A 25519-nucleotide genomic window follows, 5' to 3' on the forward strand; every position below is an offset into this window, starting at 1 on the left:
TGTATGAGTGTTGATGTCTAATTGTGTCAGCAACTTTTATTTAAATGTGATCATCTCTGTACTTTTATAACAGAGAAGCAGAATTCAACAACAGTCGTGTGTCATGGCGGACAAAGAGAGACTACGGTGCGGGAGAATTAAAGGTTCATTAAAGGAAGCCAACAGAAAAAAGTCCAAAAATGCAGGCACCAATGATAATCCTGCAGAAGTTTAATTAAACAAAAATTCAAATCTGTTATGCAATGCTGGAATCCTTTTGTTAGTGTTCTTATTTTTCTGATGTTTGATTACATAAAATTCATGATAAATGTCTATATTGCATATAATCACACAAATTCTGTGCCCCCCCTGGATCCATCTTGGGACCCCCAAAGGGGCCATGGCCCCCAGCTTGAGAACAACTGCTATTGAGGGAGCAGGAAGCAGAGGTGACGAGATTTCAAAATTTTCAACATAAATAGTGTGTGCAAAAGTGATATTAATTCAATTTAATTAACATTGAATCAATGGTTGCTTGCTGTCGGGAAAATATTCTTTATGGAACCTTTTGGACAAATATAAGGTTATTCTATGGCATCACGAAGCACCTTCATTTTTGAGAGTGTACATGACTGTAGGACCACTATTCAGAACCTATTTTGTGGTAGTTCTTCCATGCTCAAAATTATTCATATGACCCTCACTTTTGTCTTTATGGCTCTCCACAATCTAGCCCGTGGGTATTTGTCTGACTTGGTATCAGCTTATACTCCGACGAGGTCTTTGAGATCTGAAAATCAACATCTCCTGTGTGTTCCTAGAACAAAATACAAACACAGGGGAGATAGAGCCTTTTCACAAGCAGGTCCAAAACCGTACAATTACCTCCCTCTTAGCATTAGATCAGTCAACTCATTATCGGTCTTTAAATCAAATTTGCTGAGAGCTGCTACGATGCAGGTTTTAGCCTATTTTTACTATGTATATGGTGTTATGTGTTCTGTTTTTTGTGTATGTGTGGTATCGAACTGAGATCTTGTGAAACACTTTGGGCAACCCGGTGTTGTATTAAACTGTGCTATATAAATAAACAAACAAACAAAAGACTGGATGTCAACCTTTTCCACAAGATTCAAAGACTTTAACATGAGGCAAATGACTATACCTATGTTTTTATTAAGTAAAATGTTCAGCTTTCCTGTAGCTCAGTGGTAAGAGCATTGTGTTAACAACGCAATGTTGTGGGTTTGATCCCAGTGGATTGCACATACATATGTATAAATGAATAGGATAATGCAATGTAAGTCGCTTGGGTAAAAGCGACTGATAAATGTATAATTGTGTTTGTCCAAAGTATTTAATGACTTGCTGCATATTGTATCAGCATTCTAGAATAAAGGTTAATAAACTGGGATGTAACTGACCTTGAAGTCATTCTTCAGGGTGCAGTTGTTGTTACACAAGCGGTCCTATTTAAAATGGTAATTAAGAACCAAAATTTTAAATTTAATTAAGATAGACCGGCATGCGTCCATTGGGTGAAAAAAAATACTTTAAAGTAGTGATGTCAGTAATACATACTGAGGTGATAACTATAATGTAGTCATTTTACACAGAGACACAGATGAGTTAAAATAAACCCCAAATCCAGCATATAGCGGTTGAGTGAATGTTGTGTTGAATGTGTGTAAGTGTGTGAGTGTGTGTGTGTCAGAGACGCTGTAGAAGGACAAAGTGCCGGCCGGACAGTCCAGTTACACTCCTACTCTATTAGATGGAGGTGCAGGAGCAGAAATAAATGTTTTCTTATTATTGTGACAGGCAGTGAATCTGTATGGAGAGCAGATCAGACTCCAGGACTTTTTGTTGTATCCGAACCAGCAGTCATTATTTCGTCCTTCCCTACAGATTCCTTTATAAGAAACAGACACATCAGCTTCCCTCCCGCTCCAGTCCACCTCCCAGTAACTGCGTCCGGTCAAACTCTCTCCACACAAAACCTGAAGACACCCATCAAATCTGTCTGGATGATCAGGATACGACTGAGACTCAATCACACGTGTGATCTTTCTGTTCTCTTCAGACAGAACGAGATGAACGTTGGCTGTGTTTGGATCCAGTGTGAGATCATAGGCATCTGAACACAAGAACAGAGAATCTGAATGATAACGAAACAACAATAACAGACAGGTTTTGTAAAGGATAAGTGCTGTTGACTCACATTTTTGTAGCCCTGATTTAATCCTGAATTCAACCCCGTGGTCAACACTGTAGAAAGTGAAACACAAAGCACTTTAGTTCTGTGATGAACAGTGACTAGACATCTGAACATCTATACATACTTGAGAATCTTCAGAGTGTGGTTTGGATCATCTTGATAAGCGAGCAGCTGAAGTGTTGAGTGTTGTGGGTGATTGTAGCTCAGGTCGAGTTCTCTCAGGTGTGACGGGTTTGAACTCAGAGCTGAAGCCAAATAACAACATCCTTCATCTGTCACCATACAACCTGATAACCTACAAACACACAACAACATGTCAACATTTATTGTTATGCTACAATCTTATGTTAAGATACATCAGTATATAGAGATGAAGACCTCAGTATCTGTAGATGACAGTTTGTGTTCTTGAGAGCATCTGAGATCAGCTTCACTCCTGAATCCTGAAGATAATTGTTACTCACATCAAGCTCTTTCAGAGGAGACTTTGAGGATTGTAGACACGAAGACAAACTTTCACAACACTGATCGGTGAGATTACACATGGCCATTCTGAACAAACATGTCACAGACAGAGTTCAAAAACATTCATTTGAAACAGCACATTATATCTATTTAGAAAAAATATATGAAACACAAACCTCAGTATCTGTAGATGACAGTTTGTGTTCTTGAGAGTATCAGAGATCAGCTTCACTCCTGAATCCTGAAGATCATTGTTACTCAGGTCCAGCTCTCTCACAGGAGAATTTGAGGATTGAAGAGCTGAAGACAAACTTTTACTGGACTCAACAGTGAGATTACAGAGGGCCAGTCTAAACAGAGAAGGATAAAATAATTGTACATTAGATTTGTATATGAGAAGTGCAGTTGATCATCATAGCACTTGAAATTAAAGAAGCACTGTGGAGATTTTAGCGGCATCAAGCAATGAGGTTGCGATTAGCAACCCACCGGCCAAGTCCACCCATCACCCTTCCATTTCAAAGCACTATGGTGGCTGAAACAGGACAAAGATGTTGTTTTGTTTTTGCTTCCAGTGTCAAAATGATGTTGAGGAGATCAACCACTTGGCAAAATCAGTAGAGTCAAACAACATGGACAATTCCATGTAAGAGGACCCGTGGTGTATTTAGATAGAAATAGCTCATTCTAAGATAATACAAATAAAACTCTTTATTATGTAAGGTCGTCATACACCTGTGAAGTCAAGTTATGTCATGATTCTGTCTCGTCTAGTCATAGTTTCTTAGCCTTGTGGCAGAATCATGAAAGACCCACGTGTTTAGTGTGAGAGAGACATAGTTGTTGTTTTTGGCATGCCATGCATTCTCTCGGTCTCGTCTTTCTTCCGCCCTCTCGTTTCCACATTATTGATTGTTAATTATTTTATGCCTGGCACCTGTTCCCTTCCTGATTATGTAATGCCCTTGTGTTCTCTATCTTGTGCTGGTTTGTTTTGTTACCTTCCCTAGAGATTAATGACATCTCATCATTCAGCTCTAATAGTCGTAGTCGTAGTCAATTCGAGTCCTGTATAGTTTGTCAATTGTTTTTGTAGTCTAGTTTAGTAATTTACATTTACATTTATGCATTTGACAAACGCTTTTCTCAAAAAGTAACTTATATTGCATTATCCTATACATTTATACATAGGTATGTGCAATCCCCTGGGATCGAACGCAATGCTCTTACCACTGAGCTACAGGAAAGCTAGTCATAGTCATTGTTCCTATCCAATTCATGTGTATAACCTCCTGTTTCCCTCTGTTTTGACTCCATGTCGGTTTTGTTTTGCCTTCTATTCAAATAAAGTTTTTTTGTCAGTTCCATCACCGTCTGCAACTGGATTCTTCTGTTCCACTCATGACAAGTTATGCTTTTATACTGCATTTCTGTCAATAGATCCTCCTTATTATCACACACTGTACCTTTAAAGGAGACTTTACATCAAGATAGAAACATTCCAGTGAAGCAATGAACTGAAGACAGTCTAAGGTTCGCCGAAATGGAGAACAGTGATGTGTTTAGCTGTATGTATGTCAGGTATGAGTGTCTGTTTTACAGGCCTGAACTACACACATGTTACTTCAAAATAGTTTTGCTTGGCTTGAATCTTACCGGGTTTGAGTTAATTTTCTTGTAATAGACTTAAAGAAACAATAAGCAAGACGTTTCAGAGTCTTTTATTTATACTCGTTGAGATTCTTTTCATATGCGTCAACAGCACAAAAGGTTGTGGGTTCGGTTCCCAGGGAATGCACGTATAACTTGAATGTACTTTAAGTCTCTTTGGAAAAAAGGACATCTTGGTCATTTGACAAGTTTAAAACTGAATAATATTAAAGACACACCTCAGTATCTCTAGATGACAATTTGTGTTCTTGAGAGCATCTGAGATCAGCTTCACTCCTGAATCCTGAAGATCATTGTTACTCACATCAAGCTCTCTCAGAGGAGACTTTGAGGATTGAAGAGCTGAAGACACACTTTCACAGCAGGTGTCATTGAGTCCACAGCTGCTAAATCTGTAAAACAAATCATATGTTTCTTCAATTTATTTGACTTTGAAAAGACGAATGAAGGACAAATCTCATAGTTTGTCTCATACAGATGGATTTGAAGTCATCTTCAGGTACTCACATGGCCTTTCTGCAGCATCTCACAGCGGAGATCAGTCGCATATACCCTGCCGGAGATGTCTCGTACAGCTTCGAGTTGAACTCGTCCAGCACGTCCCCTGACATCACGATCATGTAGGCCAGAGCTGAGCACATTGAGGATGATTGGTGTCTTTCTGGAGAGACATCGGGATTTCCATACGTCTGAATTTCCGTAAGTAGTGAGTAGTCCTTTAACTCACTCAAACAAAACGTGAGGTTGGTTGAGGCTTCAGATGACTTGTGCTTCTTGAGAAATTGTATGATGTATTGGATGGTTTCTCTTATGCTTTCTCTGCTATCTTCAGTGTCAGTGAGTAGACCTTTTAGCAGTTTCTGATTGGATTCCAGTGAAATGCCCAGTAGAAAGCGCAGAAACAGATCCAGATGTCCTTTATGACTCTGCACCGCCTTGTTTACCGCTTCCTTCAGTAGGTCATGCAGTAAGATATAATCCTGTCGTTCTTCGAAGAAAAAAACAAGTTCATTCACGTTCCTGGTCACATAGCAGAAGAACACGTGCAGCGCGGCGAAAAACTCTTGAACACTTTGATGAACGAAGCGGAAGACCCTCCTCTCGTGAAGACCAGCTTCCGTCTTAAAGATCTCAGCAATTATTCCTGTGTTCTCAGAGAGTTCCCTCACATAAATACCACATTCTTCAAGATCTCCATCACAAAATATCGTGTTTTCTTTCTTCAGCTGTTCAAACGCCAGCTTGGCCAACTTCAAAACTATCGCTCTGTTGGTATCTAAGAGCTTTGTGTGATCTCTTTCCAATTCTTCGTCGTACTTCTGGTTCTTCAAGTTCATCTGAATCAGCAGAAAGTGAATGTACATTTCAGTCAGCGTTGTGCGGATGTCCTCACTGTTGTTCTTTATGAGAATATCGCGAAGCACGGTGGCAGCCATCCAACAGAACACAGGGATGTAGCACATGATGAAGAGACTTTGAGACGCCTTAATGTGAGAGATAATTTTACAGGCTTCATTCTCATCTTTGATTCTCTTTCTGAAGTATTCCTCCTTCTGCAGATCGGTGAATCCTCGCACCTCGGTGAACAAACCTACGAACTCAGGAGGAATCTGATTGGCCGCGGCTGGTCTTGAGGTGATCCAGTTGAGAGATGATGGAAGCAAGTTTCCTCTGATCAGATTTATAAACAGTCCATCTATGGATGATTTGCAATTTACACTATTCAGAATTGTACTTTTAAATTTCAACGATAGTCGACTCTCATCAAGACCATCAAAGATGAACAGAAGCTTACGATCATATAACATTGACTCGCTTAGATCTTTCATTTCAGGATAAAATGTCTGTAGAAACTCATGAAAACTGATCTCTTCATCTTTAATCTGGTTAATCTCTCCGAAAGGAAACAGGAACATGGCGTCTATGTCCTGATTTGTGCTTCCTTCGGCCCAATCCAGAATGAATTTGCGCACAACAAAAGTTTTTCCAATGCCAGCGATGCCTTTGGTGAGCACAGTCTTGTTCTCCTCCCTTTGCCCAAGCGAACAGAAAATATCATTGTAGTTAATTGGTTTATTGTGAGATTTGTGCTGTCTTGCACATTTCTCAATCTTTTGAATCTCGTGTTCGTCGCTGAGATCCTCAATATCCGCCTCTGTGATGAATAGCTCTGTGTAAACATTCTTCAGGTGTACTTTAGGCTTTTTCTTGCACTCAAAAACGCGTTCTGTTTTTCTCTTCATGTTGGCTTTGTGATTTTTCAGGAATTTTCTCAAAACAAATTCATCGGTTTGATACGGGCAGAAACTCTGTAATAATATTTGCAGGACAGAAGGACCTGCTGTAAATAAAATATGCGCATAAGTGAATTTAAATATGGGATAAAATCATGTTGAGCAATATTATTAAATAAATATAAAAAAATAGTTTACGTGTGTAAACTGATAAAACACAGTAAAAATACCTAAATCTTGTATTTATTTCTCGTATTACTATTCTTTAGAACTCAGACTAAGGTACCTTGTGTTCTATGTTTTCTCGCTGCCTCTTGAACTAAAGGTGTTTGTTGGTCTGTAATAGAAGTAAAAAAATGTGCGAAACACCAATATGTTAACATTTATAAACGGACATTAAATTACATTAACTGAAGAAAATGTATGTATATCCGAAAAAAATTGACATTTTTTGTAACATTTTAATCAACAAAACTGCCCTATAGACCACTGCGCAAAACCTAAACGACGTTGATCCAGAATAACTTGTTTCAGTTTTTCACACTACACAAACGTGAAGATTTAGAACTGAATCAAGACTAAATATATATTAAGTGAATCTTCAGAATTAATAAATAAATGAACTGAAACAGGAACCATTGTTGCTTATATCTTGCTAAATTGTCTATTTTTACAACTAAATAAATGAAAATATGTAATCTTTATATGTTAAAACAAGTCTGTTTATATACCTTTGTAGTGCATCTGTACTGGGCCTGTGAAAGTGTTTCCACTTATAAAAGGAGCATTCACACTCGCACCGGTTTCAGCATTCACTCCGAAAGAGATTTCAGAGCAAACTGGGCTGGAAACCACAACTGACCTTCTTGGCACTATGAGAGTAAACCCAAACAGTATGTTTTAGTACTTTGTTAACAATCATGAGTCATTTTATTTGGTCTATATTACCTTCCCTGTGCTTCGTCTCTAACTGTTCAGCCAGCTGCATGCATTTCATTTTCTTCAGGATGTCACATGTGATCTTCTCAGCTCCGTCTTCTCCAAAACACTCCAGCATCTGATCCACTGTGTCTGTGATGTCTGCATTCTCCAGTTTATCAGACAAAACCGATTCACTTTGTTTTAAATGCCACTTGAACCTTTTCAGTTTATCCGTCTCAAGTTCATCCAATGTTTCCACAAGCTTCCATGCAACAGACGCCATTTCCTAACACGGGTTAGTTTCTGCAAAAAAAGTTTTACATCCATTCTAAATCATTAACATCTTACAGACATCTTGGCTATTTGACAAGTTTAAAACTGAATAATATTAAAGACACACCTCAGTATCTTTAGATGACAATTTGTGTTCTTGAGAGCATCTGAGATCAGCTTCACTCCTGAATCCTGAAGATCATTATTGCTCAAATCAAGATTTCTCAGAGGAGAATTTGAGGATTGAAGAGCTGAAGACACACTTTAACAGCAGGTGTCATTGAGTCCACAGCTGCTAAATCTGTAAAACAAAAAACAGATGTTTTTTTTCATACAGTTACTTTGCTGTATTACAGCTTTTCTCGGTCGCTTTGGAGCATCTCTCAGATCAGAGATTAATTTTTCTAAACACATTGTTAAACCTCAACAAGTCAGTTGTGCACAACATAAAAGCAAATTCTCATTGTTTTGGCCAAATGGCAAATGCTTTTGTACGATCATGCAGATGATTATGTACAATTGTCTGTTGTTTCCTACATTTTCAGTTGCTTATATCATTTTCATCAAAATACATTGGTTACAGTTGAATAGTCTTACACCTCAAAACATTGTGGAATTAGTTCATTCCGTAAACCATTACATGCAAAATAGTCATTTTTGTCATGTTCTCATAAGCATGCTTTCTATAGATTTCTTGTGAAATGAATTGATGAAACGCTATCAAGTAAATCTTGATTTTCACTAATGAGAGAGAATGTGTGAAGTGTTAGATCAGCCAATCAGAACAGCTCAGGGGTGCATCTCATGAACCTTCAACTAGCAAGAATATTTAGACACAGGACAACACAATTGATACTATTTACTCAAAATGCACAGGGTCAAAAGCCTGGAAGAAGAGGATAATGAATGCGCGGTGAAAGGGTCGGGAGGCAAAACAGAGGAAGAGGTAGAAGTATGTCCATTACTGATGAAATCAGAGCCAATATTGTGGACCATGTTGTCAATCACAGCCTTTCAATGGCCGAGGATGGTCGAAGGGTGCAGCCCAATGTTGGGAGATCAACTGTGTCCTCAATCATTCAGACATTTCATAGAGAGAACAGGTGAGTCCACTTGCATTTTATAGTACTGTACAATGCACTTCTGACCACCACTGTATATTTACAGTGAATGCTTTACTGATGATGTACATCACATTTTTCATTTAATCCCCAGTCTGTGTTTGCATTACAATTTTCCCACTAGGACAGCAAGACTACGTCACCGGGGGGAAAGAGGGCCCCTTTTTACACCTCAACAGGAGGAGGCTATTTGCAACATGATCCTAGCAAATAATGCAATTAGACTGAGGGAAATACAGAGAACCACTGCAGAAGACAACAATGTCTTTGAAAACATCCGATCTGTTAGCATCTCACCATTGATAGGGTGTTAAAAAGACACCACATGAAACAGCTGTACAGAGTGCCATTTGAAAGGAATGGTGACAGAGTGAAGGAGCTAAAGTACCAGTATGTGCAGGTGAAACATGTATACAGTTTCTATTTCACAATACTGTAAACACTGTTGAACAGTACAGTTACGGTAGTGTGACATGCATTACAGTAGTATTTCCTTAAAACTAAAATCCCTTACATGTACAGCATATAATTATTAATAATATTAAAAAAATCACAATTGTGCTCAGAGTCCAAAACATTTGATATTATTTAAAATGTCACACTTACACAATAACAATGACACAGCACAAATGTAAATGTGTCAAAAAAGTGAAAGAACTCACCAAAGAACCTGTGAAACATCCATTCAAAATTCTCAAAAGAACAAGAGATTAAACTTCTCTTCAAGATTTACCCCAGTTCCTCTCTTCTTAATGCTCAGATACTCGTTTGTACGTATTTAAAAAAGAGTGTTGACAAGGATGTGCCTCGAATTGCTCTTGTTGACTTGACTTACACAATGTGTAACTTGGCTGAGTTTGCTGATGCGTGTGAAGCCTTACGTCATGTTCAGACGTGTTATCTGTTGGCACTCGCCGACTCGTGATGGGCGTTTTGATTCATTTGAGTGATTCATTCTTTTTCAGCCGGCCCTCCTATAACACAACTAAGCGCTGCTTGGGGCCTCCCCGCAACTAGGGGTCCCCCCAAGAGCACATGAAATTACAGCTTTTCTGTTAACATATTTTAAATTTCTGACATAACAATATCAACATAAGAGAGGTGGCCAATCAAATGAAAGGACGCGGGAGCTACTAGTTACAGAGCTGAGCAGTAACCAATCAAATAAAAGAAGACGGAGCTACTGTGACGTATTCAGCTGTAGTTCAGCAAGACACTTCAGTTTTGAAGTTGAAAGAGTGCAGTGCAACACACAACAGACTGTGAGTAAAATAATTCAATATTTGACAACTGTTTAGTGTTTAACAAACATATGACAGTATTCACTGATGCAAATGAAAAAAATAAGGATTTAGATGAAAAACATTTAATTTGCAAGATTCGTGTAATTTATAATTATCTGCTAAATAAGCATTTTATTTGGGGTGAGGTTAAGAATAATTGTGTGCATATTGTAAGTTATTTGAATGGTTATCAAGTTAATACACTCAAAAAAATGTTTTAAAGATTAAATTATCCTCAAGGTCTGTGTGGCTGTGTTTGAAAGAGTCTGTATAGATTGTGGTTAAAATAGAATAAAATAAAGATTTTTAAAAGAAAATCTTTGAAAATAGTTAAATGCATTGAACAATGAATTTTACAACCTTTGTATGGCCTCTGCTCAAAATTGAAAGGCAGTTCACCTAAAATTAACGAATTTTTTTTGAATGTTTTGTGAATCCCCAAAACTTGTGTGCAAGGTTTTTGTGTTGTGGTTTTTATGACATTCCTCCATCCCAAACACAGCTACAACTAATAGAAAAAGGTTAGGTTTAAAGTGTGTGTGCCAATAATCTAACATTGACAATAGTCGATTGTATTGGGGGCACAGGGGGACCCCCATATAAAATATTGCGTCATGCACTGTAAAGTCTTGGGCCGGCCCTGTATGTGTCATCAACTTTCCACAACTATTCAAGAACCTTCTCTGAATATATATTTCATTTAACCATTTAAAATCTTACATGTCTTTTGCGTCGCTGTATAATTATTCACAAACACACAATACCTGTCTTTTTACTTTTTAATCAGCAATACAAACACAATAAACCACAAATACACATTAGGATTATTGGCCTCTACAAATGTTTAAATTAAAATAATTTAAGACTATTTTAAAGCTTAACAAGTAACCTTTGGCAAAATATTTTAGAAATAATTGCTTTTCAAAAGTGCCGGTCACTGTGTGCGGCACAAAAATCTGGATTATATGCAACCTTTAAAACAAGAAAATCATTTTTGTAAATTGTGTAACTCAAACAGGTTGAACTGGTTTAACAACTGAACAAGATAAACCCTTCGAGGAATACAGAATGTTACACATAAATTGTAAGGTGGTATTGCTTATGTGATTTGTAAGATTTAAGTCACAGATTTGATCATCAGTTTTAACACAAAAGAGATTCTTCTGATTTAAATAATAGTACAAAAACATTACACACTTGAATTCCTAAACCATTTTACTTAAGCATGAAAAAACTGTTTGATTAAACAAAAATGTTGTTATCTATAATCACATCAAGCTAAATATGTTAACTGGGTAACAGGATTTTAGTATTTGGTTGACTATCCCTAAAAGAAAGTAGCAAGTTCTTACAATGTTTTCATGGTGAAATGGGTGTACTTGTTTTTCTAATGGCCTGAATGTGTGTCTTCTTATGACGTGAGTGTTATCATTAACAAAATAGGTACGCATGTAAGCTGTGTAAAAACATCTGATAGATATCTTTAAAAGGCAGTTGTACACACATTCCAAATGATAAACATCTTGAACACATGACAGCTGACGTCTCAGAGAAGTATTGCAGATGAGCAAACAATCGAAAAATATGTCTTGCAGATGTAAATGCAGAAATCATAAAGACATTTCCCAAATGCAGTCTATGTGTCGGGAAGCAATGAGAGAAAGATGTGAGGAAATGAGTAATAACATCTACACAAGCGTGACTGTACACTGATACAGTATATATTCAAGTATATTGTCGGCCAACGATGTATTACCTGCACACTCTTCTCTGAAATCAAAACTCTTCTCACTGGGAACATGTGCAGTGATACAACGTGGAGAGACACAACCTCAGCGTCCCTTTCATCGGATAAACCGCAACTGTCAACTATTCAACTAATGCAACTGCTTCTGTATATTTATTATTTGTATACAAGTGCATAATGTATTCTTAATATGCATATATGTTGTTATTTAATATTTCTCTATAATACTGAAGCTGTGTTGTTCTGCTTTACACAGCTCGGAGACAACAAGATATAAATCTAAAGCAAAACATGGTATATTACCTTATGTAAGAACATGCACCGAATTAAAAGTTTTTATTCTCGAATAACTGGTTTAAAATGTATACGTCATGTTTACGTTTATGTCTGACATCAATGACACTCCTCCCTACGTTCTGTGATTGGGCGTTCGCAAGGATTCCTGGGTGGGCAACTTCAGTGGAGTCTGCGCTCGCGAGCAAACTTCTGGGCGCTAAAAAGACAAATCTTAAGACTTGGCGAGAACGCGCAATTGTGATACTGTTGGGTTTCGATACTCGAGACCGCAAGTCCGCAGGAAGAGCGTCATTTGGGACAGAGCCGTAAGAGTATCTCTGTCAAAACCAGATGGCGCATTCAAGCTCTCCAGGCAGCTAGACGAGTCCGCCATCTTGGGACGGTCCACTGACGTCACGCACAGTTTGCCACAACACTGCGATGTCATTGCTGTGCGTTTCAATCCCCGAAAAATCGGGTACGGTTTCCTTGTTGTCATGTGTTAGTGTATGAAATATAATCTTTGAGTTTACACAACAACCAATATGTTTTCATAGTCATTCACAGTCAGCTTGATCTTGAGCGTTAAGGGACCGGCTAGGCAGGGTTGCCAGATCTGTGAAACAAAATCCTTCATCATGAGTCTAACGTCCCTAGTCCAAATAACATAACTTAGCATTTATGAATAAAATCATTTTAAGATTGACAGCTTTATAACAAATCATTCAACTCCTAACCTGTGAATAAAACAAACCGGAGCAACAATTACAAAGTAATCAAATTTCACTGGAAAACCGGAGACTTGGCAACACAGACCTGCTCGCAGCGTTCCATTGAAAGAGATGCTAATGCGGCATCTAGTTGATATGTATGGTTGTGCCACTCTGAAGGAAGTGAACCCGAAACTTAGTAGAATGTACCATTCATACGTGTTTTTCGCAGTAAGTAAATAACTTATTTTACCTTATCACTGAAACGATGAAGGTCAATGATGTTTGTATTTATCATCACACTTGTGAAATAAGCGCGACCTGTAATAATCATTATAATCAGTTAATCTTGAAGTTACTCTATGAGGAAATTAATTGCGTTTTTTAACATAAAGCTGTGTCGTTAGATCGTTTTGAACATGTGTGTTAAACCTAACTTCCTTTTAACTTAAGCTTTATTTCTGTGTTATAAAAGGGTTAGATACTGTGAGAGAACCTTCTCAGCAGAGCTCTGGAAGTAAGAGTCCAACACAAATTGTATTTGCGTTAAGCTCTCTCACTCGTTTATTTCCTCACAGGTGGCCCTTTATATTGGTTACAGAAAAGCATACAAGAAATAGCTGTAAGAGATATATATCTTTAGGTTCCTTCTTATGACCAAATAAGTTGTGACAAGGAATCCACAAGGTGTGTCTAGAGTCCGTTCATAACCATACAGACAAAGAATGATCGGCTCACTTCTCTTCATGGCCTTGCATACAATAGGCTATATTTATTCGTAAGGGGAACTACAACCTAACAGTTGGCCTCTTCAAGCCATTTATGACTTACCTGTTAGTAGTGATGGGAAAATGAAGCTTAATGGAGCACTGACTGTTAAGGAAAAGATTCAAGGCTTCGATAGTATCGAGAACAGCCCCATATGGTGCTTATTTAAAACAATGCATCCAGAAGCCAGTGGGAGGAGAAGCCCCACACTGCGGGCTGGATGATGGGGCGGGACAACACATTTGGAAGAAGGATGCTTTTACAGCTTATTGGTTTGGCGAAGAATGATGACAGTGGAAGAAGAGTAACATTATATTTGAACATGCTGTTCGCGCATTTAATGTGGCGCCGCCTATAGGGATGCTCACATTGACCGTTTAACCGTTAACCGATCGTAAAAAAATTGACCGGTTCATTTACATTACATTTACATTTTAGGAATTTGGCTGACGCTCTTATCCAAAGCGACTTACATTGCTTTATCCTTTACATTTTACATAGGTATTTGCAATCCCCTGGGAAAGCTGTAATACTATTAGTTAAACGATTTAAGAGGTATATTTATTTTAAATTTAATAATATTTTTTATTATAAAAAAATGTAATAATACGTTTTTTAAAAACTATTAAATCGTACATGTTTTTAGTTTTCTGTATGGTGAATGAAAAACATGCTTAAAACATATATATGCTTCACCCCTAACATGTATGTAAAGATCCGCTGACGGAGTAATATTAAACGCACATGCATAGTGATCGATCAACATTTGAGTATGAGCCACAGAAAAAAATCAAATCCGATGCCTAAGTGACTATCCTAATCTTTAGTTAGCCAACCGTTATTTGAGTTTGATTCAATAAGTTTTATCACACAATACACGTTTGACTTACTACACTATCAAAAATTATAAGCGCATGACTTTTATTTTTGCCCCCATTTTTCATGACTTGAACTCAAAGATCTAAGACTTTTTATATCTACAAAAAAAGCTTATTTCTCTCATATTTGGTTAACATATCTGTCTAAATCTTTGTTAGTTAGCACTTCCCCTTTGCCGAGATAATCCATCCACCTCACAGATGTGGCATATCAAGATGCTGATTAGACGGCATCATTATTGCACAAGTGTGTCTTAGGCTGGCCACAATAAAAGGCCACTCTCAAATGTGCAGTTTTACTGTTTGGAGGGGGTCAGGGCGGTCCGATAGCCAGTCAGTATCTTGTGCGACCACCATTTGCTGCACGCAGTGCAACACATCTTCTTCACATAGAGTTGATCAGATTGTTGATGGTTTAATTTCTACAATCGTTTCATATAAAAATAAGTGCATGTGTATATGTATCTTGATTAAACTATTTTTTACTTTAATTACAATTAGAGCATCTGTATGTGCTCAAGTGAGTAAAAAACATACTGTACATACACATTACATGTATTTGATTATTATAATAATGTAAATGAATTTTGCGTGTTTGTTCAGCATGCAGAAAGATGTTCTGATCCGGATTCAGTCCAGTTGTGTAGTTTTTAAGCAGGTTTTGCCAAATCCGGTGTATATCAGCTGTTTCTACAGATACTGTATCATCTGCTACTGAAATAAGAACATCAGAAGATTCCTCAGGGTAGAAAAAACTTCTACAATAACTCAAAGTTATGGAAGGATCCACTTCCTCTTGTTCCACTCACAGCTGGAAAAAATCAGAGCCGCGGGGGGAGACTGAAGATGTGCATCAGGATTGTCTTGATGAATCAGTGGATGATGTTCTGCAAAGAGTCAAAGACGAACACAAAAGCATCATGAAGAACAAGTATGAGAATTTATTTGAAGGAATCAAAGCACAGGAGAATCAAACGCTCCTGAAGAGAATTTACACACAGCTGTACATCATAGAGGGAGAGAGTGAAGGAGTGAATGAAGAACATGAGGTTTTACACATGGAGAAAAAGCCCAGAAGAACACAAGACTTACAAGACACTCCAATCTACTGCAATGACATCTTTAAACCTCAATCACATCAAAGAGACAACATCAAGAGTGTTCTTACTAAAGGCATCGCTGGAATTGGATAAACAGTCTCTGTGCACAAGTTCATTCTGGATTGGGCCGAGGGAACAGCCAATCAGGACGTAGATTTCATGTTCCTGCTTCCGTTTCGAGAGCTGAACTTGATTGGAGAGCATCGCTACAGTCTTCACAAACTCCTGCTGGACTTTCATCCTGAACTTCAAGATGTGGACTCAAAGATTTATGAGGAGTGTAAAGTTGTGTTCATCTTTGATGGTCTGGATGAAAGCAGAATGACTCTGATGTTTTCAGACAGTGAGAAAGTTTCTGATGTGACGGACACTTCATCAGTGGCTGTGTTGATGTCAAACCTCATGAGAGGAGATCTGCTTCCCTCTGCTCTCATCTGGATCACCTCCAGACCAGCAGCAGCCAATCAGATCCCCTCCAAATACATCACGCGTGTGACAGAAATCCAGGGATTCAGCGATGCTCAGAAGGAGGAATATTTCAGGAAGAGAATCAGCGACGAGCATCAAGCCAGCAGAATCATGTCACACATTAGAAGAGCGAGAAGCCTCCACATCATGTGTCACATACCAGTCTTCTGTTGGATCTCATCCACTGTGCTTCAGAAGATCCTGACACAAGATCACAGTGAAGAAATCCCCAAAACTCTGAGTGAAATGTACATCCACTTCCTGCTGATTCAGATGAAGATGAAGAATGAGAAGTATGATCCAGAGAGAGATCCAGAGATCAACAGAGAAGTGATTGTGAAACTGGCTGAAGTGGCTTTCAAACAGCTGATGAAGGGCAATGTGATGTTCTATGAGGAGGATCTGAGAGAGTGTGGGATAGACATCACTGACGCCTCGCTGTATTCTGGCATATGTACTGAGATCTTTAAGGAGGAATCTGTCATTCATCAGAGGAAGATCTACAGCTTCATACATCTCAGTCTTCAGGAGTTCCTCGCTGCGTTCTACTGGTTACACTGCTGTACATGCAGTCATCTCTCAGCACTTGAAGATTTTCAACCATTGTATAATCTGCTTAAAGGTGCAGCAGATAAAGCTCTTGAGAGTGAAACTGGTCATCTGGATCTTTTCTTGAGATTTCTGTTGGGCATCTCACTGGAGTCCAATCAGAGACTCTTACAGGATCTACTGACACACACAGTGGACACATCACAAACCATCAAGAAAACCACACAGTACATTAAAGATCAAATCAAGGGTAATGATGGTCTGTCAGCTGAAAGATCCATCAATCTGTTCTTGTGTCTGTCTGAAGTGAATGATCAGACGCTGAACAGAGAGATTGAGGAGTTTGTGAGATCAGACAAACACTCAGAGAAGAAACTCTCTGCTGCTCACTGTTCAGCAATAGCCTACATGCTTCAGATGTCAGAGGAGGTGATGGATGAGTTTGATCTGAAGAAATACAACACAACACAGGAGGGCAGAAGAAGACTCATACCAGCTGTCAACAACTGCACAAGAGTTCTGTGAGTATAACAAATAACTAAATAACTTAAAGCGATAACAAGCAACTTATTGACCTTAAATGAATGTCTCTAAAATTATTTTAGTGGTAGCACAACTTTTAACTGGACGAATTGTGTTGCAGTTGCTTCCTAAGTAGCCTCCTATCAGCTGAAATTGTACTTGTCACTTTGGTGTTCGGGCCGGTACAAGCCCTGCCTATCCCCGGCTTTACGGCATATGTCACGTTTTACTCGTTGCTTGGGAGAAGTTAGCCAATAGCTAGCAATAAGACGAAACAATCTAGTTCAATGCAAGTCTCCAAACCATCACCATGGCAGAGCCAGCAAATAAAATAAAGAGGATAAGAGGGAGAGTGATGGGACAGGAATCAATATCTGACGGACTTACACTTGGCGATGGGAGCTGTAAGAGACAATGGGTTGCAAAACTGATGGAGACTTACGTTAGCCTTCCTGCTACTGGATTTAAAAGTCTTATATGTACAATTTCTCTTACTGTCCGATACTTTTGAGCTTATTGGTAATTTGGCTGTGCTCAGGTTGTTTATTGGCGCACTAACGTGACTGGTTCACAATTTATAACCGTAAGGTAGACTGGAGATAATGTAATGTTTCCGGGTCTCAATAACTTGTGTAGCATGATAGTGCCTCGTCACGAATTTAGTGTTATGCTTGTAAATGATGACTTCCAAACCACAATAAAAGTTTTATGGTCAAAAGGTGCTGATTCTCTAGTTTATACACGTAGACTAATGTTACTAATGCTAGGCACTATTCCCATAGCGAGTTGAGTGCAATTAGTGATTTGCAAACATTACACAAAGCACCCCTGGTTGTGAGTTTGTATCCGAAAATATAACTACAGAAAATTATTTGTGTTGGATACTAAACACATTCACGTCCATGTGTTGTGTTTTTGGTGACTGCAAATGTGTTATGAAGCTAACGTCAGCAAGTTAGCTGCTATGTAGCTAGCACGCATGCGCTAATGGCTAACAACAAACTGCTACCTCAGAATCTAGTTTGAACTATTAGTATAGCTCAGAAGTATAACCAGCAGGAGCCAAAAGAGTGCTTTAATACATGCACAGTTAAAATAGTGACATGATGTAACAGCGGTTTCTGAGAATTCAACAAATTCACTTGAATTGCGCTGCACACATGGAAACTTATACAGCCGAAATATTTACGACATTTATAACAGACAATTGCGCTTATCAACTACATGGGGGAATCCTGCACCAAAACAGCTTGTCGTCGCTTAAATTCTGAATTTCATTTTCAAGAGAGTCATGGGAATTGTTTTATTCTCTTTTACAGAGTTGCTGACTGTAATCTCACAGTTGAGTCGTTTAAAATCATCTCTTCAGCTCTTCAATCTTCAGATTCTCCTCTGAGAGATCTTGATGTGAGTAACAATGATCTTCAGGATTCAGGAGTGAAGCTGATCTCTGATGCTCTCAAGAACACAAACTGTCATCTACAGATACTGAGGTGTGATTGACTTTCAGCATTCAATGTTTAACGTCTGTAAATACATGATTGCCTTAAAAAAATTGTCAGAATTAATGATTTTTCCTTATTTAATGGGGGCAACTCAGTAAACCCAAGATTAACATGATGCGATTTTTTTCAATGTCCTATACACAGTGTGTATCATCAGTGTTCTTTGGGGTCAATTTGACACATGGCTTATTTAGCAGAATAAAACTTCAGACATCTCAAAATTTCACACACATTTGTTTTTGGTGATATTGAGGTCACTATAACATGCTTTAATTTCATAATATTCCCAATAATTTGATATTTTCATTATAATATTCAAAAATCGAACATAACATTGTATTGCGAGAACCACCGATAGTTCACATGACATGGGGGTTTTAGGATTCTTACATCAGATCTAATCAGTGAAAGTCAGGGGTATAGAACCCAACTCAAGGAAACAATGATCATTATGATGGTGACTTTTGTTAGCTGGGAATGTTCTTAAAACATAAAAGAAAACATATTCAAAAACTGAAAAAAATGAATGTTCTTATAACAAAGTTTTATAAGCTGGGTATTGGTGTATTATTTGGCCCAGATGTAAAATGTAGAACTGTGGGAAATATATATGTGTGACGAGTCATGATAAACTTAGAGGGAAGGAGGATGTATGGGGACAACTGAAAAGACTTTGATGTGACTGACTTGCAAACGTAAATTGGGTACCTCATTTTGGCAGGAGTGTACAAGTCAAAAGGAGAATCAACAGCAAGCCTTTGGAATGCTGACACTGGAAGGTCAATATTATATATACTTTATTAATCCAATTTTAGTCCAATCAATGAGATTTCATGGTGATCAGCAAATTTGTCCATAGTAGTGCAATGGGTTATTTGGATGAACAAGGGATTCTGGGTTTATTTAAAGGTCTATTCAGGGACTCATAAAAATATATATAAATTACCTGATACAAACATTTTAGAAAACAAATCACATTCTGGAGGTTTAAATTGCTTGGGTCAAATTGACCTAAGTGGGTAAAAGATGTTATCAGATTTTATGGTAACATGAGCTATTATGTTAATTTATTTTAGTTCTTAACCCTCATGATGCTAGAGTTAATGTCTCTTTTATGTAGGTTGTCAGGTTGTATGGTGACAGATGAAGGATGTTGTTATTTGGCTTCAGCTCTGAGTTCAAACCCGTCACATCTGAGAGAACTCGACCTGAGCTACAATCACCCACAACACTCAACACTTCAGCTGCTCGCTTATCAAAATGATCCAAACTACACACTCAACAAACTCAAGTATGAAACACAACACTAATACTGACACTACCGACCTGTGGTGGTGTACTTGTTTTTATACATTGTGGTGTCTAAATATTCACATCAGGGCTGCCAACTATTGCGTTCTGCTTTAAGTGAGATTTTTGGCAAGGGGGTTGTGTGTTGGTATGGTTGGGAAAGGGATTTGTGGTGAGGGGACCTGTGATGTTGTGGAGGAACCGCAGAGGTTATGGGATTGTTAATATAAATGATCTGGGCCAGGGACCCAGTCAGTACTGAACCAGAAGTGTTGTGACCACAAGTGAGCCAAAGGAAATTTGCTACTTGGGGGCATATCTTAAAATTGATCAGTGCCTTTGTTTGGTCTCAAAATCCAAATAAATACTGTATTTTTTAAGGCATGATTGAAATGTTACTTAAATGTCCTAATTTAAATAAAGCCTAGTCCTGGATTAATTTAATCCCTGTCCAGGAAACCTCACCCAAAATGTTTGCAGTGAAACTATGCTAAGAACATTAATTTCACCATGTATCTTGTGTTGGAAAATCAGCATTGATCAGCCAATACGTTTTCTTAATGTGTGACTGTTTGTCTGTTTTTAGTTTAGACTATGGAGGACTTTGCAGGGTTAAACCGGGACTACAGAAATGTAAGTTTTTCTCTCACACATTTAGACCGTTTACATGTTCTAATGTCTTGTAGATGTTTTAATGCTGTCGTTTTTCATTCAGATTTCTGTGATCTCTCACTGGATCCAAACACAGCCAACGTTCATCTCATGCTGTCTGAAGAGAACAAAAAGGTCACATTTGTGAAAGATCCTCAGCCGTATCCTGATCATCCAGACAGATTTGAAGGTGTCCCGAAGGTTCTGAGTACAGAGAGTCTGACTGGACGCTGTTACTGGGAGGCTGAATGGAAAGTGTGGGCCCGTATAGCCGTGAGCTATAAAGAAACCAGCAGGAAAGAAGGGAGTAACAGTATGTTTGGACTTGATGACAAATCCTGGAGTATTTTCTGCAATACCAATGGATTTAACGTTTGGCACAACAATAAAATTAAGAACATACCTGCTCCCTCACCTCTCTCAAATAAGGTAGGAGTGTATGTGGATTTTTCGGCAGGCATTTTGTCCTTCTACAGCGTCTCTGACACACAAACACTTACACACATACACACATTCAACACAACATTTACTGAACCTCTATACGTTGGATTTATGATTAATTTACTCAACTCTTCCGTGTCTCTGTCCAAATAAACACACACACACACACTGTTTTTGTAATATGACTGAATTGGACTGTATTAGGTTGGGCAGTGCTTCATCTGTAAATTCTAAGGTGGCGGAATAAGGGGGCGTGGCAGATCCAGCAAGTTTACACATAAAAATTCCTAAATGGAAATGGACATGCGAAGATAATCTCAGAATCGTCAAATAAATTGAACGTGATTTTATCTTGCATTTGCCTTGGTTCAAATGCGCGTTAAGGTGATGAAACAATTATTGTCATAATGATGATGTTGTGAATATTTGTGACCCTGGATAACAAACCAGTCTTAAGTAGCAGAGGAACATTTTTAGTAAAACCAAAAAATACATTGCAGGGTTCAAAATTATGGATTTTCCTTTGATGCCAAAATTCATTAGGATATTAAGTAAGGATCATGGTCTATGAAGATATTTTGTAAATATATTGTATATATGCCAGATATTGTCCTATTCTTACAACCCATGCATCAATAGAAAGCTTGTTTATTTAACTTTCGGATGATGTAAAAATCGTAATTTCAAAAAATTGACCCATAAGACTGGTTTTGTCGTCCAGGGTAACATATGTGCATGTAAACAAATGAAACACAGCCCTCAACATTTGTGTAGAATTCAGAAGATAACGGTTAAACTTAAATTACACCTGCAGTTGAAGGTGGAGGTTGCCGTGTATAACCTTAGGCGTATTTTTTTAATCATCCGTTAACCGTATTTCATCAGTTCTACGGTCATCAGTTCATCAGATGTGCCGGTTTCTTAACAACCCCCTAAGAAATGTTTTGTTTCAAGAACGTTCTCAGAACACCTCTACTGGTGTCAAATAGATTCCCAGAACATTCTGATATTCTCGTGGCATTTTTTAAAGGTGTCATGAATAAAGATATACAATTTAACCCGAGTTTAAGTTATAAAAGAGGTCCTCGTATTTATCGTATTTGAACTGAAAACGGCCTTGTTAGTGAAATTACAAGTTTTATTGACAACAGGCTCAGCGAACACCAGGTCCTGGGAAGCAACTATCTATAGGTTGAACACCGCCTCCACAGAAGAATGTCAACTACCTCTCTAGTCCCCCCCACTTGTTCGCGCTTGACAGTTCTGAAGTAACACAAGTTATTATAACAACCAGATAGAGCGTGCAAGCAAAATCATTAAAGATCGCAAAATATTGTGCAGTGCCTTGAGGAAGAACACAGTTGTGTCATGAACGTGGGTGGAGAGGGACGGAGGACCCAAACGCAAGACAGTGGGTAAGGGGTTAATAAGACTTTAATAAATAATAAATACAAAACAAACACCCACGAGGGGGTAACAGAACAAAACATGGAGACAGGAACAAGGACTTAACTAGACTAACACTTGAATTTTTAAACTTAACTTAACTAAACTTAACTAAACTTAACTAAACTTAACTAAACTTAACTAAACTAAACAAGACAGGACTCACCACAGATGACACAAACAATGAACCAACACAAGACAAGACAAGAGACACAAGGTCAATATAAAGGGAACCAAATCAAGAGGGGACAGGTGCAGGGAATAAACTAATTAACACTAACTAGGAAACAGGAGGGCAGGAACAATGACAAGACCGGAGAGAGAGTATGGCAACCAATAGGTGCCAAAATAGTCTCTCTCCAACATAAAACAAGGGACCCTGTCTGATTCCACCTCAAGACCAAGAAATACCTGACATGGTGAGGCAGAACCATGACAAGTTGCTGCATAACCTTCCTTCAGATTCCGACATTAAAAATAACCTTCATCCACACATTCCTGAAGACCTTCCAGCTTACTTTGGTAAAACATTGAGCGTTTGTTCGCTTCATTTCAATGTGGATTCCTTTGTGAACAATGCAGAGGTTGACTCTGGATTCGTGGAAAAACAAAAATGAAAAAGCAGTGCTGTGCCGTCAAAATTGGATCTGATAGGAATGGCGCAGAAATCTTATGTGAGTAAAACATATTTGTACTTTGCGTCACTACTGCTTTGTTAGAGATCGCTGGATATGTCCTGAGAATGTGTAACCTAACGTTATGTGTTTAACCAAATTCACAGAAGACTCAAAACAAGTTTACTACGCGAACTGATATCCAATCATAGCAGTGGCCATTTACTTTCAAGTCAATTGAAACCGAGCGTTTGTCGAGACGGCCTCAAAACCCGGGTTGAAAATAGTCTATTACTTGTTGATTTTGATGTTTTTGAATGTTAAAACCACATGAACGTCAGAAGTAGACCTCATACAAAAGTATTAAACAATAAAAATGCTAGTCCATGACACCTTTAAAGAGTGTGGGGACGTTATTTGGTTGACCTTCATAGAACATTCAGGACGTTCATATAGGGGTCCTTTACTATAGGACATTGTCATAACTGTTGCCTGCCAACAAATAACAACCAGTTATGATATTTATTTGTCCTTTTGCTAATTGTATGACCTACCGGCTGGCATTTTAACTGCCGTGTCCCAGGCATAACATTTTATTATTTTTAAACGAAAAATTTACAATCAATATCAGCTTCATACCTGCAATAAATCTTAAAAAATTAAAGAAATCAATCAACCACCATTATTGTGATCACTGTTTGCTTTACTTAAGCTCTTCAATCTCGAATTCTATTGTGTCAAATCCCCTCTTTTAATGCATGTGTGATGTTTCGATAAGAACACTTCTGCATTGGTAAAGAAACGGCTGTTTGTATTGACATGATATGTGCAATAATAAAGTTAAGAGATGATATTAATTGATATCTAGATTCATGATTTTATGACTATTAACATTTTATCAATTTATCAAATCTCAATAATGGTGACAAACATCAAACTAATTCAGATGTTTTCCCCATCTGTGCAAGTCTGATTGTATCCTTTATAAGTGTGTTTGCAGTTAAAATGAGTTTAGCAATTTTTTCCCAACTAAACTTTTTCTCACTATCTTCTGTGGTCTCTCTTCTTGAATTAGTCTGTGATAATTTTTCCTCTCCCATGTGTGTTTACCTTGCATCAATGCTTCTGATGCCTAATGAGGTAAACTCACTAGCAATGTTTGGTAAGTTACTAGGAAAAAGTTATTTATCACTAGTTAATAATTACATATTCAATAGTGTAATTATATTACTGTACAAATTACTCTCTACAAGAATAATTTAATTACTTAGTACTAATTACTTTCCTTATCCTACATCAACCTTGATTAGAAGTGATTCAAGGATAGACTTGAAACGACTCTTAATTTATACAAATAAATACTAAATAACTACATAAATTATTCTTATTAACTGACCAAAGTATGCAAATATGAGACCCACTGCATTAAAGTTAAAGTAAGACTTATAATTTTGATGTCATTTCCACTATTGAATATATTACACAGTATTTAGTTCAATTACATCAGAAGTAACTGTAATTCAATTAAAAAGAGTAATCCCTTGCTTTACATTTTTAAGGGGAAAGTAATTAAATTACAGTAGCTAATTGCTTAGTAACTAGTTACACCCAACACTGCTCACTAGGCTTGTTCGACAGGCGGTCTTGTGTACCTCAACAGCTATTCGAAAAAACATAAAAAAATTGCTTTCACAATAAATACAGATTAAACAAAACTAGCTATACTAAAGAGAACACTGAATAAATTGTAGTTAATGTGGGATTATCGTTAAGAGGAACTATTTAAGACGGAACAGTTTTTACCTGGAGATCTAGATATACATACAGCTGAACACGATAATGTGATAATGAGCTTTCACTTCTTTTTTGGTCAAATAAGACAGGTGAAGTTAAAGAAGTGTGTTAACAAATGGAATGTTTTCTTCCACCTTTCTGTAGGAGGTTACTGTATGTTTATTACTTTAGCGTGTAAAGTATGGTGTGTTTGTTTACTTTTGGGAAACTGAATTTTATATTGCGTGTTTAATGTTATGTTAATTTGATCAATATATGATTGTCAGTTAAAATGTATATTCTTTATTTGATGTTTGTTGTGATGTTGGGAAGTTTGTCGATCAATTCATATAAAAAACAGAAGATGCGATTATTTGTATACATTTTCAGTTCTTTCATGGGGTTTTCTTTCATTTCATTTGTACAAACATGAAAATGTGTATAATTATGTGAAAATTATGAGTCTGAGTTTTTAATTTGTGTTTCAAATTTCAAGCTTATAATAATAAAAAAATACTGCTGAACCACAAATGGTCAATAGGTGTCTTGTATGCTCCATTGGTTTGCTGCATACTCTTTTACAAATGATTAAATTACTGCCACTACACAAGTATTT

At 37.6% G+C, this 25519-nt stretch overlaps 1 protein-coding gene and 1 pseudogene across 1 annotated transcript; one reads left to right on the top strand and one right to left on the bottom strand.

Moving 5' to 3' along the window:
- Positions 1–1135: 1135 nt before the first annotated feature.
- LOC130436835 (NACHT, LRR and PYD domains-containing protein 3-like) lies at positions 1136–9728 on the bottom strand. Its single transcript, XM_056767819.1, is given in 12 exon segments — positions 1136–2116; positions 2201–2247; positions 2322–2492; positions 2576–2749; positions 2839–3012; positions 4552–4725; positions 4841–6674; positions 6854–6904; positions 7299–7439; positions 7516–7791; positions 7889–8062; positions 9545–9728. Coding segments are annotated over 10 exon segments (3567 nt in total). The 5' UTR covers positions 7772–7791; positions 7889–8062; positions 9545–9728; the 3' UTR covers positions 1136–1571.
- A 447-nt stretch (positions 9729–10175) lies between these two features.
- Positions 10176–25422, top strand: LOC130437018 (protein NLRC3-like; annotated as a pseudogene).
- The last annotated feature ends 97 nt before the right edge of the window (positions 25423–25519 follow it).

Source organism: Triplophysa dalaica, chromosome 2 (assembly GCF_015846415.1).
Source record: "Triplophysa dalaica isolate WHDGS20190420 chromosome 2, ASM1584641v1, whole genome shotgun sequence".
Taxonomy (NCBI): Eukaryota; Metazoa; Chordata; class Actinopteri; order Cypriniformes; family Nemacheilidae; genus Triplophysa; species Triplophysa dalaica.